The sequence below is a fragment of the Sciurus carolinensis genome, chromosome 11, assembly GCF_902686445.1.
Source record: "Sciurus carolinensis chromosome 11, mSciCar1.2, whole genome shotgun sequence".
NCBI lineage: Eukaryota > Metazoa > Chordata > Mammalia > Rodentia > Sciuridae > Sciurus > Sciurus carolinensis.
Window position 1 is genome coordinate 121,739,011 of NC_062223.1, and position 20,001 is coordinate 121,759,011.

Below are 20,001 nucleotides of genomic sequence, written 5' to 3' on the forward strand. Positions count from 1 at the left end.
CTTTAAGCCATGTATTCTCTCTTATTACAGTCTCCTTTTTATGGTGTTTTTCCATCTTGAGTTTCCAACAAGAGCATCCTCTTAAAGAGAGCTTTTTTTACAAGTAACTGAATTTAATGACAGCTGTCTTCTTGATATTGTTTTGTATCATAAGGAGTCTCTTGGGAGTTATCCAGAAAACAAGTCAAGAAAAGACAATATTGAGGAACAAAATAAAAGGTAAGCCTAGCAAAGGCACTGATGCCTAATGGTTCCAATTGGGGCCTTATTATTGGTTAATGAATCATTGTCAAAACATCACAGCAGGCATGAGCGTGCACTGTCTAGTCTATAGTGAGGAAATGACTCTTCATCCCAACAGTTATTAACTGGGAGTTGTTTGAAAACACGTTCAGTAATTATAACAACACTGGAGCTAATTGAGAACTTTGAGTTGATAGCAAATTGCCTACAATAGCAGACTAGATCAACTCAGGGGGGATTCTTTTCTAATTACCTATTGAAAAATAGCAGAAAATGAATTTGGGTGATAGTCTACAGATACCAGGACAAGTTTAGCTAATCCTCTTCCAAGATGTGCTTCAAAACATATACTACCATTATATTAGAAGGAACATTTGGAAAGTTCTTAAGAAAAAATCAGGGTTGCTCTCCTAAATATGCCTTTTTTAAAGATCTTTTTTTTTAACCTAATGGAATAAGACCTGAATCATACATATTTCATTCAATTCTCAAGTATTCACAGAATAACTGCAGGGCTTCTGCTCCTTAATGTGAACTATATTTTCATAATTTCTATTGTCAGTAGGTAAAAACAGAGAGACAAAAAGAAATACCAATACACCATTTGCCTCTTCTGTTGTTTCCCCAGTAAGAAAATAATTGAAAAGAGTAGCACAAAGTGAAAGTTTGAATTACTGTGGATTTTGCTTATCCATAGTGCTTACTTGTCCTAGATCAATGATTATTCAAAGTTGCCTACATTGTCAGACAAAATAATATTTCTGCACTATAAACAAGTGTGCATTCTAATAAACATATTAAGATATTCCACCTTTTAGGGGGGTACTGGGAATTGAACCCAGGGGTACTTAACCACTGAATCACATCCCCAGCCCCTTTTTTTGTATTTTATTAGAGACGGGGTCTCACTGAGTTGCTTAGGGTCTCGCTAAGTTGCTGAGGCTGGCTTTGAACTCTCAATCCTCCTGCCTCAGCCTCCCAAGTCACGGGGATTACAAGCATGTGCTACTTTTGAAAATACTGAAGTAGGGTCTCAGAGTAGCTCAAAATCTGATATTCAAAATTGTCCCCTCACCCTCCTTCTTCCAGACTAAGTACAGTTTTTGTTTCTACTCACCTGCCAGCTTCATTAAGCAAAGTCTCACATCTTTCTTATAAAGGAATGGAGAAAATACAAACTGGTTCTATTTCCTAAGTAACTATCAGTCAATGGAAAGCAAAAGCTTTTTAATGACATACCATTCCTTCATTTGTTTTCACTCTCAAAATTACTCCCCAGTCTGAAGCACTCACATTTTTTTGTGTTTGGTTACTTAATTTTGGCTCAGTAAAATAACTGGTAAGTTTATGAAAACAATGTGTTATAAAAGGCAGCAAGATGCTAAATGAACAGATTTTTCTCCAGCTCTTTCTACCCTGCTATACAGGGCTCTTCGGAAACTATGAAGAGAGGAAAAGAGAATTTGGTGGACAGAGTTTATCTCCCTTGCCGCCTCTCCATTCCTTTTTTCATTTTCCCCTTGCAAACCTGTGTAATGTAAGTAATTAATTTTCAATAAGCTGAATAAATGGTCTTCTGCTGTTAAATAGCTCTAACAGGTTGAGAGGATTACAATGATGTGAGCGTTCCAGGCAAATGTATTTAGTGAATCCTTGCAAATTTCTGATAAGATTTCATAAATACCCTTTTACTGAGTTGGCACCTCATGGAGAACGACCCTTATACTGGAGCTGCTAACCTGACTTCTTGGGATATCTTCTGTCACTGAGGTTCCCAAGTTTTGCAAGAGATGTTAATAGTAGGTATAACAGTGGTGCAATTATGGCCATAGAGAAAATAACTGTCCAAAATTTAAAACCCAGAAAACATGATCAGTCATCCTTTGGGAAACTGTTTACACAGACGAATGTAGAGAACACATCAAATGAAATCAATAGTGATCTAAATTATTTGGACCCCGTACATACTCCTTCCTCAGTGGCAAACTCACCTCTCAATTTAATCTTACACTTTATTTTTTGACATGCAGACATCTGTCAAAATTAGTATCCCAAAGCCCAACTGAAACTGCCTCATTTCCCCACCCTGTCACCTGGCACTGGGGTCTTTTCCCATTTCCCCCGCTTCCACACAATGGTGACACTTTGAAGTAGTACAGATGAGGTCTCTAAATTTGTTGTCTCTACTTAAAATTGGTAATCTCCTGTGTTACAAACCTCAAGAACCTATTTTTAATGAAAGCCTTAGATGAATATCAAAGAACTATTTAGCCATGTCTAATATTTTAATTAGATTATATTCTCAATTTAACCCATTAAATCTCCTTTGATGATTCCCATATTTAGTGTTTAGCCTCAGATGCATGAGGTAATGAATACTGGACCTTTTGATTTAATGAGAATTTCGGCTCTTCCAGCCTGCACCTCTTTGTATACCTTTTATTTTCCTGGCTATAGAATTCAGTTAATTGAAGGGGTCTCTTACCATCACACATTAAGGAGTATAAATTAGCATCTCCATTCTGATTGAAAAATGCAAGCAGACAGTTTTGCTTTGATCTGAGGATTGAGCTGAAGAAGGCAGCAGCCCTCTGAAAATGAGCTGATGGTCTTGTTATCAGGGCAAAATACAGATGCGTCCATGTGTCACAAAACACTTAATGTCTTAATTGGTCACCTTCCAATTCTGCCTGCCCTGTTTGCTTCATTCTCTTCGGGAGCCTCTGTGTGTGTGTGTGTGTGTGTGTGTGTGTGTGTGTGTCTGTGTGTCTATGCATCTGTGTCTGTATTGCTTTCCATTTATTCTTTCTGCTTCTCCCCTCTCTTCAGTTAGTTAGGTATGTAGGTTTCAAATAATCTGAGTCCAAGAAAAATTAAGTGTAGTCTCCCCTCAAAATCCAAGGGAGATTAGTTCTAGGACCCTCCAACAATACCCAAATTCATGGATATTCAAGTCCTTTATATAAAATGACATAGTATGTGCATCCAAGCTGCAACACTCACATCCTCCCATTTACTTTAAATCATCTCTAGATTATCTATACTCCCTAATACAATGTAAATGCTACATGAATGTTGTTATACTGTATTGTTTAGGAAATAATGACAAGAAAACCAAGACTTTACATGTTTTGTACAGGTGCAATTTTTTTTTCAAATATTTTCAATCAGAAATTGGTTGAATCCACAGATGTAGAAACCCCAAATACAGAGGGCCAACTATAATATACATCCCCTTGACTTGAAATTTCTATGAACATCCTGCAGAACTATTGAGGACCTTAGCAACTGACAATTTCCAATGCTCTCAACCCTGCTCCCAAGCCATTGGTACTGCATCACTACCATGAGGTAGGAAAGGCTATTCTGTTCTTCCTTCCTGTAGACGGAGAAAAATAGAGAACACACTGAATAAAGCCATTAGAGATCTCTGTGCTAAGTAATTGGACCTTGTATGTATTATGTCTTTGGTGGCAAATCCTCAAAAATTAACCTTACTTTATTTTGTACTATCCAGACAACTATCAAAATCACTTCCATGAGCCCTGCTGGCCCTGCCTCCCATCCTCACCCTGTCACCAGGAAGCAAGGTCTTTTCTTATTTCCCATTTTAAGTCTGTTCTAGTGATAATGAAATTCCCCTGTACCTCAACCAATTGAATTTCATAAAGAAATATCAAAGTAAAAGAGCAACATCTTCATCAGAGCAATACCTCCATTGCTCACTATAAAAGTCAAAATAAAATAACATCAAATTCAAATCACAAGACTTCTGGATCGATAAGGTAGACAAAATGCACACACATTTCATTTGCTTGATAAGACTCCACTAGAATTATAGTAAAGCATTTTTAAAAGGCATAAACATACAAAAGGAGGGAGAAAAGGAAGGGTGGCAATAGTAACAAAATTTTGAAAACTGGAAAGCAGGTGAATGAGTTGCTGAAGAGAAACTGACAGACTAAATTCCAAGCAAAGGGGAAGGCCCAGAATAGATGAGACATATTAATACCAAAATACTTAGGAACTGATGTTGTCAATTACCTCTGGAAATAAGGGGAATGGAGGTGAGACAGGCTTAATTACATGGAGGACTGGATGAAAGTCTGTTTAAAAGCAGGCAGATCTTTAGGTCCATTCCCCAGTTTCCATGCAGCCAATCCCCATCCATCCACTGCCCCATTGAAAGATTGTTCTACATTCTGTAGAAGGCAGAACTGTCTCTGCAGTGAGGAACAACTGGCTCTGTTGAGGCACAGTACTAAATCAATAGTGAACATATGTGCTCCAAATACAGAGACCTCTGGTCCTCTTCTGCATGACTTCCAGAAGGCTGGGACTTCACCCCAAATCAGGAGGTCAGAAAATTCTTCCCTGGGGAATCTAACCAGCCCAAAAGAAAAGACCTCAAACTCCTGACTTCAGAGGTTTTCCAACTAAAGAACTCATCCATGTTATCCCAAAAGTAAAGCTCACAGTCAATAAGTTCCACCCCTGTACTCCTAGTTTTCTATCAGTTTGTTGTTGTTGTTGTTTCTCACTTAAATATAAGTAGACAACTGGCATTTCCAAACCTCTGAGCGTATTACACCAGGTATCTTTTTAAAAGAGTGGGGAGAACAAGGAAACTGAAGGAGATCTTAGGAATTAGAAATGTATCAGAAATTAAAAGCTCAAAAGTAAGGTTAGGAAATAGCTTGGAGCAACTTTCCCAGAAATCAGAGCAAAGGGTAATCAGAGCAAAGGTAGAGAAAATGAAGAGAAAAGATGAAATTTCGAGAATAAATTCCATAGATAAAAATCTAAATAACAAAGGAATTCCATAAAGAACAAAAACAGAAAAGAGGGATATAAATTATCAAATAATTCAAGAAAATTGCTTATCACTAAAAAAATGAGTTTCACACTAAAAGGGCCTTTTTGGTATCCAGAAAAATGGGTGGAAATAGATTCAAAGCAAGCACATAATTATAAAATTTAAGTATATTGGCTACAAAGAAAGTTTCCTACTAGCTTCCCAAGAGGATAAATAAAACAGAACACCAAGAATTGTATGTAGTTTGTATGTAGTACTTTGGACTTCATGATAACAATTGGAAGCTAAAAATCAGTGGAGTAATACTTACAAAATTATTCAGAAGCATTCATAAATGATTTCCAACTTAAGAGTTCCATACTTAGCCAAAATACTAATAATGTATCAGATTAAAGATTTTTTTTTTCCAGAGGAGGGTGATTTCTAAACATTTACCTCCCAGGCACCAATTCTTAGGAAACATAGTAGGTTATCCTGTACCAAAAAGAGGGAGTAAACTAAGGAAGAAGATACAAGAAAAAGGATAAAATAAAACGAAAAGAATTCCCAGAATAATGGGGAAAGGAGATAAACTGGCACAGAGGCCAAACTCTCTGTTTGGGGAGAGTTTTTGTTTTTGTTTTTGTTTTTTTCTTCAGGAAAATTAATATGTGAATATCTTGGAAGTGGGATATAGACAAGTAGTGAAGAGCTTGGAATTAAATTAGTCATAAGTATTAAAAGTATTTTTGTTATTAAAAGTAACAAAATAAATATCTGTTCAAAAGAAAATAAAAGGTCTTGCAGTAAAGAAAAGTCATTGATTAGCTGGCTTGACTGAGAATTGCATAAAAATCATCTTTAATTATGATATTGGGAGGAGAGGTGGAGAGGGTGTACATACGTAGAGGGAGCAGGGAAGAGAGAAAATGAAGTTTTTGTCTTTTATATTATGAAGTACCAGATATTTATTAAAATAGAAATACCAGAAAGCAGCAATTCAGTGAAATCACTTAGAAGCATGCGGGTACCTACCAAAATGGAAAATGGTTGCCTCTGCAGTAAAGAAAACGGGGAAGGGAGCAGGGACTGTTCTTTAAAAAAAAAAAAAAAAAAAAAAAACTTATAGAACTGTGACCTCTTTAAATAACATGATAAATGATAAAACCTAAATTTTTAAAATTAGAGGACTAGAGTGTAGCTTAATGGTAGAGCACCTATTTAACATGTGCAAGACCCTGATTCAATACCCAGCTGCAAAAAGTAACTAATTAATTAAAAATAGAGAACTTAGGAGTTGAAAGAGATAAATGGAAAGAGAACAGAAGGAGCATAAAGGATTTTGGTTTTTGTTTTCAGCTTGTAAATTATTCCCATTTGAAACTCAGGATAGGGAGTCACCCATGTATCCCTATGCCCATTTTTGTCCCTGGCTCACTTCGCATCCCAAAACGAGCACTGTAAGGAATGAAGACTACAGGTCATTCTTAACTTCTGGCTAGAATATTGACAAGTACACCCAATTACTCCATTAACTGTGGTCATGGAAGCTAGGAAGAGAATAAATGTTAGAAATGTTCAGCTAATCTCCAAAACAGTTCTTTTACTTATTCTTGTCACAAAGATTTATTCATAAAGTCAGTGGGAGGGCGTTAAGCTAAAATTTTCTTTAAAAAGCTTCAGAAGGAAACCTAAATTTTGGATTTCCCATGACATTTTCCAGATTGGAATCAGAGGCAATTCTTTTGTCACTTAAGGGGGTTATCTTAAGAGGGTTTCTATGGCTGGGTGCAGTGGCGCGCACACCTATAATCCTAGTGATTCAGGAAGCTAACAGGAGTATTTCAAGTTCAAAGCCAGCCTCAGCAACTTAGCAAGGCCCTGAGCAACTCAGCGACGCCCTATCTCAAAATAAAACATAAAAAGGGCTGGGGATGTGGCATGGTTAAGCACCCTTGGGTTCAATTCCTGGTACCAAAAAAAAAAAAAAAGGTCTCTATGAATTTGAATTCTAATATTCTTCCCTATGTAGTATAATATCTGTCACCAAATGGTATAACAGAAACCTGGGACAGAAGGAAGGTGGGATAAGAACCAGGGGTATAAAATTGAGTATTCCTAATGAAACATTCTTAGTGAAAACTTTCAAATCTTATTTCATTCAGGGCTTACAAATCGTCCCTTAGTCCAAGAGAAAATAAGATGAAGCTATTAAAAAAGAAATAAAGGGTTAGAGATGTAACTCATTGGTAGAGCACTTGCCTAGTGTGTGTGAGGCCCTGGGTTCAATCCACAGTACCACAAAAAAAAAAATTATTTGAGCTGCAATAACCTCTTTGTAATGATGTGAAGAGACACAAGATTCACCTTTTAGTTAACAAGTAGCAACAGTTGTAGTCCTGTGAAGTTTGCCATCAAGGACTTTATCATTTGATATTTTCTGATCTTAGTATAATTCATTATCTCCCTCTATCTCTTTTCATCCAAGACCTCACCATAAGTACTTTCATAGCTCTTATCTTCCATCCCCTTGCCATTCTTAACTGATTTATTGGGTACTCTCCTCATTTTTCAAATGTCAAGAAAGGAAAGTAATATTATCATTGGTAAAACCAAGATTAGAATTTAGACCACTAAGTCAAGCCATCTTGCTAATGACTATTATGCCAAATCTAACTGTGGCTCTTCAATATTATAAAGGGAATGATAAGAGAACACTCATGGAGTTATTATGAATGGAATCATGGAGGTAGATTGGAGGTGAGCACTAGGAATTCTGAGAAGGAAAGAGTAAATAAAATTTAGGGGAGGGGGATAACAGCCAGAAAATACAATGGAGGAAAAAATACAAAAATCATTTTGAATTCTCATCTCAGTCCTAAATCTGACCTCTCAATGTATTAATTCTGTAACGCACCAAACTAATAGGCAGTCTCTCTCTCAGTTGTCTCATCTGTAATTAAGAGATTAAGTCAAACATTTTAGAATAAAACTTGAGGTCAATTTTTTTTTTTTTTTTTTTTTTTTTTTTTTTTTGCAATGGGTATTGAATCCAGGGGCACTTAACCACTGAGCTACATCCCCAGCCCTTTTTATTTTTTATTAAGAGACAGGGTCTTGCTAAGTTGCTTAGGGCCTTGCTAAGTTACTGAGGCTGCCCTCAAAATTTCAATCCTCCTGCCTCAGCCTCCCAAGTTGCTGGGATTACAGGCCTGCACCATCATGCCTGGAAAAACTCAAGGTCTCTTAAAAATGATCTGGTTCATCCTGTTGGGTCCAGGATATCTTCTGAAACATACCTGCAAGTAGTTATTCAGCCTGTCTTGAATGGAAATAGGTCACAGGGACTCAGTATCTCCCAGAAGAGCATATTCAATTTCAGATTGCTTTTAATCAGAAGGGTTTTCAAGAGTGGATCAAAGATTTTATTAGATAATTTTCAGCTAACAATTTTTAAAAATATCACAACCAAAATCACTATGAAAAATCCTGTCTATGTGCTATAATGACAATAGCCCTACCATAACCTATTACAACAACATGAGTTACTGGTAAGGTGTGAAAATTAAACTGGCTTCTGATCTTAGTTCTGCCACTGTCTATGTGACTTTGACAAGGCTTACTTTTATATTTGAGACTTTACTTCTTATATGTATAAAATAAAGGGCTGAGACTTTGTCAAATGTCTCTTCTAATGTTGACAATTTCTCCTGACTCTATCTTGGTCCTTAACCTAACAGACAGAACATCACTTTGTTTTCACTTGCTTTCTACAAGGAAGGGTTGGGAATTGTTTAATGAATAAAGAAGACTAAGGAGTCATTTCTTTTCTTCCCTTTCCTATTTCCTTAATCCTTCTCATTGCTATGGATGTATTTATTTAAACTAGTATAGGAACTAGTGTGATCTTAGTAAGATGACAAATAATTTTAATAACTTGGAACTTAAAGTTCCTTTCCTACAAAAAGAAAATAGACTACTGGGCTCTTAATGGTTAAGAAGAACCATGTGATATGGAGTGGAGGGGTGTGCTCAGTGGTAGAGCAGTTGCCTAGTATGTACAAGACCCTGGGTTGATCCCCAACATTGAAAAAAAAAAAAAAAAAAAAAAAAAAAAAACAGGAGAAGGAGTACCATACAGGATATCTAACCCAACCTTTCAATGATGGAGAAATGTATAATAGGGAATCCCTTAAGTTTTGCCTTCTAACCTCTGTTTAAACTTTTGTAGTAGAAAAAGTGCTTAGTGTTTTGTGGACTTAGCCTGTTCTGTTATTGGATAGCATAGTACCAGGCCTATAGGAGGTACTCAAATATTATTCCAAACTCTTCTTCCCTGGAATCACAGTAACATCTTTAGCATGATTGAATATACTCCTAGATACTTACTAGCCCTGCAACCATTCAAATGCAGCTGCCATAGCTAAACTCCTCCCCACTCCTCCCCAAAGTCTTCTTTCTCCAAGCTAAAAAGCTCACAGTCCTTTATTTGTTGTTCTCCCTACTCTTTACTATCCAGGTTCCTGTATACTGGATGAATTTTAGCTTGTCAACATCCTCTTTAAAATGTGATGCAAACATAAGAGGGGTGAGACAGGTGGGAGGGGAGAAAAAAAATAACAGAATGAATCAAAAACTATTACCCTAGGTAAATGTATGATTACAAAAACAGTATGCCTCTACTTCATGTACAAACAGAGAAACAAGATGTATCCCATTTGTTTACAATAAAAATGAATTTTTAAAAATGTGATGCAAAAAAACACATCAATATGACATATAACATATTCCAATTAACTCATTATTTTGCATGTATATTGAATTCAAATCAGGAAGACTAGGTAGTCACTGCTTCAACTAAATATGTTTATTGCACAAATTCTCTTAGCACCCAAAAGCTTTCTGCTTGCTCTGCCTCTCCATGTCTCTGTATCTGTAATTATCAAATACATCCAAGAAAGTCAGTCCTCTATTTCTTGAAGTGGTGTCATGGATTCCAGTTAAGCATTTCTTAGGGTCACTGTCAGCTAGTAATGGGCTGGACAGTATGTTAGCTATTTCTTTTGTTCTTTTTTGTTTTGTTTTGTTTTAATTTCCTTGCAGTACTGGGGATTGAACCCAGGGGCATTCTACTACTGAGCTACATACCCGCTCATTTTATTTTTTATTTTGAAACAGGGTCTCACTAGGTTGCTCAGGATGGCCTCAAACTTGCAATCCCTCTACCTCAGCATCCCAAGTCACTGGGATTACAGGCATATGCCACCATACTCAGCTCCATTTCTTATGTTCTTATGTGTACGGAAATATTAACAAGAATCTTGTTCTGAAACTCTATGAAATGAAGTCCATCAGCAGCAGAACATTAGTGACAAATATGAGGAAAAATTACTACATTTGTGATTCAGTGTGGGATGACTTGCCTACCTTAGCTTTTTGAAGATGTGTTTGTCACTCCAAAATCAGATTTATGTGTCTTCCTATAATATATCATAATGAACATAGTTTTGTCAGATCTTCACCATGAGGTGAAACTGAGTTGAGGCAAAAGCCTGGGTAATTCAGACAAAATACCTTTTCAGCCTATGGAGGCTTTGATCAGCATTGAAGGCCAAAAACAAAAAGTGCTGTCATGTTACATTAAATCGAGACTAAATTGTGTCTATCCTCTACCATCATCACTAACTCCTTATATTAAAAAAGAAGAGGAGATGGGACTGAGAGAAGTTTGCTGTTATATTGTGTGTCACCAATCTCAGGGTTTTTGTTTTCTCTTATGAGGGAACTGTGTCTTAGTCAGCATGGCCAGTGTTAGTGTTACATTTCTGCACCCTTCCCTTCCCATCCATTCCAGCCAGGAACAGCCATCCATAAAAAGAACAGGATGAGAGGACTGAGCATCTTCCCATTCTTAGTTCTCAAGAATCAAACCTGGGCTCCAGGACTCCTTCTGCCTTCAGTCAGGCAGAACTGAGTTTATGTTAACAATGTTTCCCATTCACCTGCTTTTTTCAAAACAAAAGGTTATGAAATACACTTATTCTGCTCTGTATGGACTCAGAATAAGCCCTGGTTGCTTGTGAAGACCAGAGAAGGAAAAGATTAATGCCTGGTACTTTTGAGTTTTTATTCACCATTTAATTTAAACACACACACACACACACACACACACACACACACCCCACACTCTTCCCCAAATACACAGGATTTCTACTCACTTTAAAGATTCCTCTCAAATTCCATTAGTAGTTGTTCTTCCTGGAATTAGAAGAATTTGGTATTTTTCCCTTGGTTCCATGTCCTTGTGTATTTACTTTCCCTTCCAGGTTACCAGGACATTCTTATTCACAAATCACATACTTCCTCTCTCAAACCAAGTCTTTTGTCTTATTGTAAAGCATTTGCTGTAAGTAAATCAGCCTTTAAATGGTACTGTCAAGCTGGGGATATGGCTCAGTGGTGGAGCACCTGGCTAGTATGCAGGAGGCCCTAGTTTGTCCCCAGCAAAACACACACACACACACACACACACAGAGGGGGGGGGGGTCCTGTCATTATCTGAACAGAGAGGGAGAGAAGAAATCTAAGCCTGAATTTGCTTTTAATAGCCCTATTCAATAGAATCTAAAGAAATGAGATTAGTGTTCTTATCAAGTGATAAAGGCAAAATGCCAACTGATTCATTGTTACCAGAAGACAATGAAGTGTGTGGGAAAAGAAGGGAAGGAGGGTCAGAGGAGATGTTTTTCCCTTCCAACACTTAGTTAGCCCACAGTTCATGGATAAATCCTTCAACGTGTCAAGCCTCAATTTCCTCATCTGTGAAAGGGAAAAATAATGCTGATCATGTGTGACAAGTTCATGGGTTGATTACAGAACACTACCGTGTTTATGTTTTTAGAAGCAGTAGTTTTGCCTCCTAAATGATACAAAGTGGGTAAATCTTCCACTCTGGCACTCATCTTTGCCTTGTATAATGTTTTCTTAAAAAGACTTTTTTTTTTTAAGCCTATTACCACATTCATAGGATCAGCGATCTTGAACTTAAAAGGATTTTTAAGATTAAAAGTAACCCATGCTCACACCTTTGTGGTCTATATAATTATTATTCATCAATGGAACCCGATCAGCCACACTCTTTTCCAGTCTTCCTGGGTTCACATACCTAAAGATACAACCAGAAGCCAAAGGAAGATCGGAAGCCAAGGTCGCCTCCAGCACGGCTGCTGTATTTGATAAGTGTACTGAGTATGACAGTGTTGTCACAATTCATTAGCAAAATCTCAAATTCCAAACATCAAGAGACTCTGTCCCTTCAGCGGTTCGGAGCGACAAAATGGCATTTACGGTGAACTTTTCCATGTAGGTTGGACTCGATACCATTAATCAAACGGTTGAAAACAGAAATATCGGGGTGGGGAGAAGAAATCTGTTAACAAAAGGTTACTAGCCAAGTTCACTTCTACCGGGAATAGGAAATTGCCTAGGGCCGAGGGGAGAAGGCGTGCGCGTAGGAGGACACGGTAAAAAAAAAACGGTTCCCGGAAACGCGTGGTCGTTCCCAGTTTTGCCCGGCTAGCCCATTATTATCTAAAGAGGCTGCAAGCCCAGTAAGAGAATAGGAGACCTCGCAGGGGAAAAAGAGAGGGATGACGCGCAAGGCAATCAGATCCTCGCCCCATCTCAATAGTCCCCAAACAGGTGCACGCCCAGAACCCCGTTAGCCTTAGTCATAAATCTATTAACTTATAACTTAGGCCATTATCCTTAACCGTACTAAAACTCTGCATACCCCAAAATGCACTGAGAATGAGCATTTCCACACACAACCCGAGGACACTCACTTTTAAAATATCAGTAGCCCATGGGACATGGAAGAGTTGCGGGACAGAAGCGCAACAAGTTCAGGAAGCAGAAATTGCAGCACGAATTTTTCTCTGCCCAAGTTTCTCCCGGCGCGCAAGCGCCGCTCTATATGGGGCAGGGAGAGCTTAAAAAACATCCATGCCCGGGGACCACAAGCTCAGAAAGAGTGCCAGGACGCAGATTCGCGAGCTCTTGATGAGAATTGGGACCGGAGGAGATGGAAGCGCCGTCCGCGACCGAGGGAGTCACCTAGGTATTTGAATTAGAGACGTGCTGTGAGGGGGACAGTATGTGAGCGGGTGGTTAGTGAGGAACAGCGCGAGAGTCTGTTCTGGCACCGAACCTTTTAAGGATCAGGTTGTGATTCTGCCTGAATTCCTGCAGAGCAGAAGGTCCCAGACACCTTGCCCATACCGCTGCCAGCTGAATTGCTTCAAGGGTAGAGTCCGGGTGGGGAAACCACGAAACCCGGATAACAGATCTAGGGGCAAATGGCTGAGAAATGAGAGAGGAGTTGTGCATTTGCGGCGGAGGAAAACCTTCTTCCCACCGGATCAGAGAGCCGAAAGCCCAAGTTCTGAGAGGCGGCGATGCTGTAGAGGGATCCCCGCCGCTGAAGACGAGGGGTGCACGAATGAGAGAACCCAGGCGCACACTCGCCCCCGGCAATTTACAGGACTGGGACGAGTATGGGAGAGAGGTCGAACCCCGGGCGGAGTTGGCTCCGTACCCGCTGCAGGGTTGACAGGTGGGTTTTGTTGGTCTTCCAGGAGCTGATCTCCACCGCCCGTTGCAAGACCCGGGTCCTAGCCTTCCAGTTCCGGAGAAAAGCGCGTCTGGCGGGGCAGTGTCCTCTCCCGCCTCCCCTTCCCAACCTGGCGACTCAGAGCACTTGCGGCCCTGAACTGAGCTCCCCCTCGTCCCCAATGTCCACCTCGTCCTCTGGTTCGGTCAGCCCGAAGGGGCCCGCGGGTAGGCTCAGCCGAGCCTCGGCGGCGGCAACCTCTGAACCACGGGGACTGCCTTCAGGGCTCTCAGGCCCGTCTGGCGCTTTGGGCTCATCTTGACTTTTCCTCAGCTGCTTTTTATGCTTCATCCGCCGATTCTGAAACCACGTTTTTACCTGATTTCGGAGAGACAGAAACAAAATCATGTCATTCTTCCAGACCCGTACTAATCGGAGCGGACTACTTGGGACAGCAATCCATGGGCGAATTATCCAAGAACAGTGGCCGCCTCGCTCTTGGGTTGAGTAGTACATAAAGTGCTCACAAATTATGGTCTTAGGTTGAATGAGAATCAAACATCTTACGGCTCCCAGGAGTAACTGTCCCAAAATAATGATGAGGAACAAAATGTTCTTGTTAGTAATTATCAATACTGTTATTAATTACTAATAGTACTGCGTGGACGAGTCTTCTTTACATTCAATTTATGTAAATATGAATTTTATATTTATGTCTAAATACCTGGTTCAGTACAACACCTGGACAGAAAGATGGGAACGGAATTTGCTAGTTTTCGTCGGAGAGAAGTCAGACCCAGGCCTGGCAGTTCTAATGATTTCACCGCAAGTTCCTTTTCCGGGCACAGAATATGAGATAAGAGGGTTAGAGGAAAGAGTTTGGGGATTGCAGGTGAAAAGCTCCTGGAGCTAAATGAAAACAATTATGCCACGCAGGACAGGGGAATAGGGAGAAAAGGCTTAAACTACAGTGTGTGTTGGGGCTGGATGGGGCTGCACGTGAAGTCTAGCTGCTGCGATACAGATTGATTTGAAATAAGAAGGAAAAAAATCTCCGTGTGTGGGTTTCTTCAGACAAGAAACCGTCTAGTCTATCTTACTAGTTTACCTCTGACCCGAGTTACATACTTAGTTGAAGTTGACTAAAGAAGGCTTAGAAATAATAGTTCTTAACCCTCAAAATCACCCGAGGAGATTTTTCTTCACGTAGAGTTAAGCTGGAGAAACTTTGTTTCGGAAAGTCTGCAGTGAGGTTGGGGTATTCGTACTTTTTAGTAATGATCTTGGGGAAAGCCTAGGAAAATGGGGGACGGGCTCATTACCACTCCAAGAGTTCCTCAGTGACTCCTGAAGTGCTAAGAGCGAAGGGGAGAGACTAGTGAAGCAGAGATCAAGGATTCCCATTCCTCCTCCGGCCCACCTGCGTTTCCGACAGGCTGAGTGCAGTGGCCAGTTCCACCCGCTCTGGCGTGGACAGGTAGCGCTGGATCTCGAACCTCTTCTCCAAACCCGAGAGCTGCGAGTCGGAAAAAACTGTACGAGCTTTGCGGCGGCGGCAGTGTTTTCCAGGCAGCTCCGCGTGCTGGGGGTGCGGGAACAGCGCCGGGACCGGCACCCCTGCAGAGAGAAGAACAGCCAGGTAGTCAAGTCCAGATCGCCAGAAAGCAACCTCTGTTCTCCTCCACTCCCCACCTCTAGTGCCCAGCGCTTCCCTTGGCCTCTGGCCTCCACCAGTCCAGTCTCCTGCTTGTCCCAAAGCTCCTGGCACCTTTTTCACAAGAATTCAGGACGGGGGGTGGGAGGGGAAGTGCAAAATAGCGCTTAGAGATCTTTTTCTAGAAGGCCATCTAGAAATACAAATAATAAACAGTAACTAAAACGGAAAATAGCACTATAAAACAGATCTGGAAAAATTTTTTAAGTGTCTCTTTGGAGAGAGACTTCTGTAGGGTCTGCCCACACTTAGTGGTCTGTTGCACCTGGAAAAGTTTTCTTGAAAACATCAGATGGTATGGGAGATGTCCACCTGTACCACCTGTATCCACCCAGATCACTGATGACACTCAGTGCTGTATAACGAAGCTAGTATAAAGAGAAAAGATATGATCTTGCCTCCTAAACTCACTAAATTAAAAAAAAAAAAAAAAAAAAAAAAAAAAAAAAACTCTTTCCCAAGTGCACCCACCCTCCTGCAACCAAAGAAAACACAGCAAAACTCTTATCCAGAGAAGCTCAGACACCCTCCTATCACATTTCCTTGTCAGGTTCATGGTTGCACTGGAGACCTGCTCTCTATCTGGTTCTTGTTCTTTCCTTCTGTCTTCAAAGCCAGCAAAGCAGAAGGATGGAGCGCTTTTCCTTGGTCGGGTCAGGGGAGACTTCTCTTGCATTTTCTGACCCTCCTAAGTTTACAGTGTATGAGATGAACCAAGTAGACAGAAGCTACAGCAGACGTCAAATATCTGCCAATCCCAGAAGTGGGGGGAATTAAAACACAAAGCAAACAGTTCCAGTATCACTGGTTCTGGTCATTACTACATGGAGACAACGCCAGTGCAGCTGAGAGGGAACTATTGCCAGTCAGATGGTGAGAAACAAATGGAAGATGTGGACCTCAAAGTGAATTTTATATTCTTCTCCCCATCACAGTGCCTGAGAGTCTGGGTTTTGCCATTCCACCAAGAGTTTTCCCTTTTGTCCTGGTTTCCAGTGCCCACATTTCACAGGTTGTCTCTTGTCTTTCCCCAGTTCTTGCCCTGACTAGATTGTTTCCACTTCTGTACTAGTTCAGCTAGATGCTGTTTAGTTCAGCATCTGAACTAAACAAATTATTCTGGCTGGAATGAAAATTCTAGAGAAGAAAACATGGATGTGTCCTTTCAGAGAAAAATGGGGAGGGGGTTAGATAATTCCCTGAATCTCCCGATCCCAACCACACTTTGCTAATCCCTACCCTTGCCAGGTTGCAGAAATCAAAATACTTCAGTACCCGGCTCCAGCAACTCTGACATCTGAGGCAGGGGAGGACTGCCTAACCTAAGATCCTAAATTAAATGCTAAAACATTAGGAGTGAAGAGGGTTAAGGAAATGCATTGCTCTTCCTTTGTTTCTTATTCTTTCTGCCCTTATTCTGGCTAGTCCAACCCTTTTTCCCTCATACTCTCCCAACCCTCATTCACTTCTTTATCCTCTGAAGGATCCACCAATGCTCAGCTCCTTGAAGAAGAAAGCTGGCTAGGCAGAGTTTCCAGCTTCTGAACTGGAAAGTTGAGTTCAGTTCCATGGGAGGGGACTGTCAAGGATCTCCTGGAGCTGGGAGAAGTGAAGAATTGGAATGGAGACATGGGCCAAAGTGGCCAGGAAGATGACCAGTAGAACTGAGCACTGCCCTCCAATAATAATTCAAACCCATGCACTTCCAGCTTGCCCCTTGGCCAGATGCCTCTCCATTATAAAAAGTGTAGAGTGGCCATGAATTATCCCCATGGGTTGGCATGCCTCAAGGGAGCTCTGCAAGCTCTCAGTTATGTCTCCAACCTTCTATTGTCACTAATGGGGGCAGGGGGGAACGACCAAGCCAGAGCTGGCCTTTCCTTGGCTCTATCACAGGTTTAGGTACCGTGTTAGGCCTGCTTTCTTGCTCCCCGCACCTTGAGGCCCCTGTTACTTACCGGAGGTGGTAAGGAAATAAGGATGGTGGTGGTCTCCCTTATGCAGAGGGTGATGGGCATGAGGAGCCAGGAGGGTGGGTGTGGGCATAAGGGGGTAGCCATAGTCTAGTAGAGGCACCCGAGAAGCCAAAGAGCTGGCGAAATGGTCGGGGGCCACTTCCCTCAGCGGCTTGGGCTTGTGCAGCAGGATGTCCTCGATGAAGAAGGATGTGGGCCTCTGAGAAGACGCAGGGTGTAGAGGGGAGGTGAAGTTGAGATTCATCTTGAGCGGTGCGCCTGCCACAGGGCGAAGGCCGGGGATAAAGTGTATGAAGCAGGCGGCGTCTCGGCAAGCCTGATTGAGATCCGACAACCCCTCTCCGAGACTTAGATCTTCACTGCTCTCTCCTCGGCCTGGGCTATCCCGGCGCTGGGAAGGCGAGAAGACAAGATCCTGGGTAGGTTGGGTCTATGTGTTGGAGAATTGGCAGCTTCGAGAGGGGAGCTGGAAGAGCCAATGGCGAGGCTGCCGGAGGCAGAGGGGAGGGTGAGGTGGGCTTGGGGCGGGGCGGGGATCTGTCCGCGGTGCTGAATATTCCTGGCCGAGGCTGAGGAGAGCAGAGCCCGCTGGGTTCAGGTTCCTAGGAGGCTTCTGGACCTCAATTTCGGCCCAGTGCCCCGCGCACACACACACCGCAAGAGTTGCTTTGTTCCCAGTCATTTTTTAAAAGAGAAGTAAAAGAAAAAAATCTCTGTTGTCCAACAAACTTCTCCCTCCTTAGAGAAGAGACACTAAACGAAACCCAGAGCAATAGAGATAAAGCACTTATTCAGGCATTTGGGCCTGGGATTTTAAGAGTTTCAATCATAGGTGGCAAAAGGAGAAGGGGAGAAGTCAAGAGAAAATTGTTCACTATTTTAAGTTGCTAGATTTACCTCAAATTGATGGGAGGGATGACTGAATTATTGAGATAAGTAAAAATGATCTTAACATTCTTGACTTAGTTATAGGGAGTAGGCGGGAGAATGTTTATGTCTAGATTATTCAAGTGAATTGGTCAGTTTAAATATGTCCACAGCCACCCTTTAATGCCATTCTCCAGTTTCCCTGAAATTTCCATTACTTCCTCCTCATTTCACTCATATGGTTTATTTCTGCTGTTACACTCCTTTCAACCCTAGTACCCCAAATAATTGTACTGTTTTTCTTTTCTCTTGTTCCTTTCCCTAGCCTCTTTCCTTTCCTTTCCCTTCCGCCCCAATCCTTTTTCCCTCTGTCTTTTTCCAATCTGTCACATTTATTTCCCAGGAGTCAATTTGCCAAAATTAAGGTGATCATCCACAACACAGCAGGGGTAATTTTGGCTCGCATCTCCAAAAATTGTTCTAATTATTGATGTTAAACTCAGGGAAATTAAAAGAAGCCTCTTCTCTTCCATCTCCCCATTTTTAAGCTCTAATTTATTGAAATCTAGTCATCAGCACAATTCCAATCACTACTGCTAATAGCAAAAGTGTTTTAATAGAGACTGAGTCCTCACAACCCATGCTATTAGATAATTAGAGGAGGCGTTAGAAAGCCAAGTGCTAATCCTTAGGTGCATGGATAGGATTTCCATCTGATCTAGCAGGTAGAACAAATTAATTACCAGAATCAATTAGGCCCCAAACTACAGTGCTCCAGAAGTGGAAGCATCCTATTCCATACAGATGAACTAGTAAATGGTAAATAGATAAGCAGGGTAAAGGGAAGGAGAAAGCATGATGGGGGAGACTTTTAAATAAGATCTTGACAAGAAGGCATCTAAATGAAGTCAGAACATTGTCCTGGAGTCTGAAATTTGTGGGGTTTTGTCATTGTTGTTTGATTTTGTTTTTTAAGTTTATTTTTTAAGTTTATTTATTTTTTGTTTGTTTTTTAAGTTTTAGTAAGAACTGAGGAAAGGAGAGCAGGTGACCATGGAAAGCAAGACAGTTGACTTTCCAAAAAGTTGTTCCCTTATTGCTGGTCCAGCCATCCTCTACTGGGCTAGAGAGAGACTAAGAAGGTGGAGACTGATAAAATAACATTACCATCCAAAGCAAGCTGATGAGATCTATATCTAGCAAGTGTATGTCTCCCCATACACTAAAGACTGAGTGGCTTTTGAGGGCCAGGTGGATGTACAATCAGACTTTCCTCTGTGCCTGCACAACACCGTGTGCTTTTTCCCTTGCACAGCGAGCACAGGTTTGCAATCAGCCTCGGGGGCGGGATTTCAGCTTTTTTCAAGGCGGGGTCTAACTTCTGCTGCAGAAGCAGATGAAAGATTATTGAATGTCCTTTCCGAAGCAGGAGCAGTAAAAACATCTTTGGGTGCCCAAGGCGCTCCAAATCCCCCTTACACATCTGCCATCCCAGTGTTCCAAACATTGCAGGAGGGAAAGGGAGAGGTGGACTGCCTCCGTGGCCTTGATTCTCCCTTAATTTCGTACCTCTGAACTCAGCACTCCGCTCTCCCCTCAAAGCTAAGGCTATATCTCCAGGCCCCGTTCCCTGGCTGCGAAGCCCGAAGCGGTGAGGGGAGCCACCTCAGGTTCCCCCTTCTCTATTGCTGTTCTCGCTGCAGCTAGCCGAGCTGCCGAGGGTAAGAGCCTTGAGGTTTTCCCCCAGCAATCCAGCTGCCCCACGTTTGCCTAAGCCCCAGAAGGAACCTAAGAA

The 20,001-nt window shown here is 41.3% G+C and overlaps 1 protein-coding gene across 1 annotated transcript; it reads right to left on the reverse strand.

Moving 5' to 3' along the window:
* Positions 1–13,787: 13,787 nt before the first annotated feature.
* Positions 13,788–17,583, reverse strand: Bsx (brain specific homeobox). Its single transcript, XM_047515989.1, has 3 exons — positions 17,322–17,583; positions 15,070–15,266; positions 13,788–14,027 (listed from the first exon to the last, which is right to left on the reverse strand). The coding sequence occupies exons 1-3, from the start codon at positions 17,581–17,583 to the stop codon at positions 13,788–13,790; spliced, it is 699 nt and encodes a 232-aa protein (XP_047371945.1).
* Between the last annotated feature and the right edge of the window lie 2,418 nt (positions 17,584–20,001).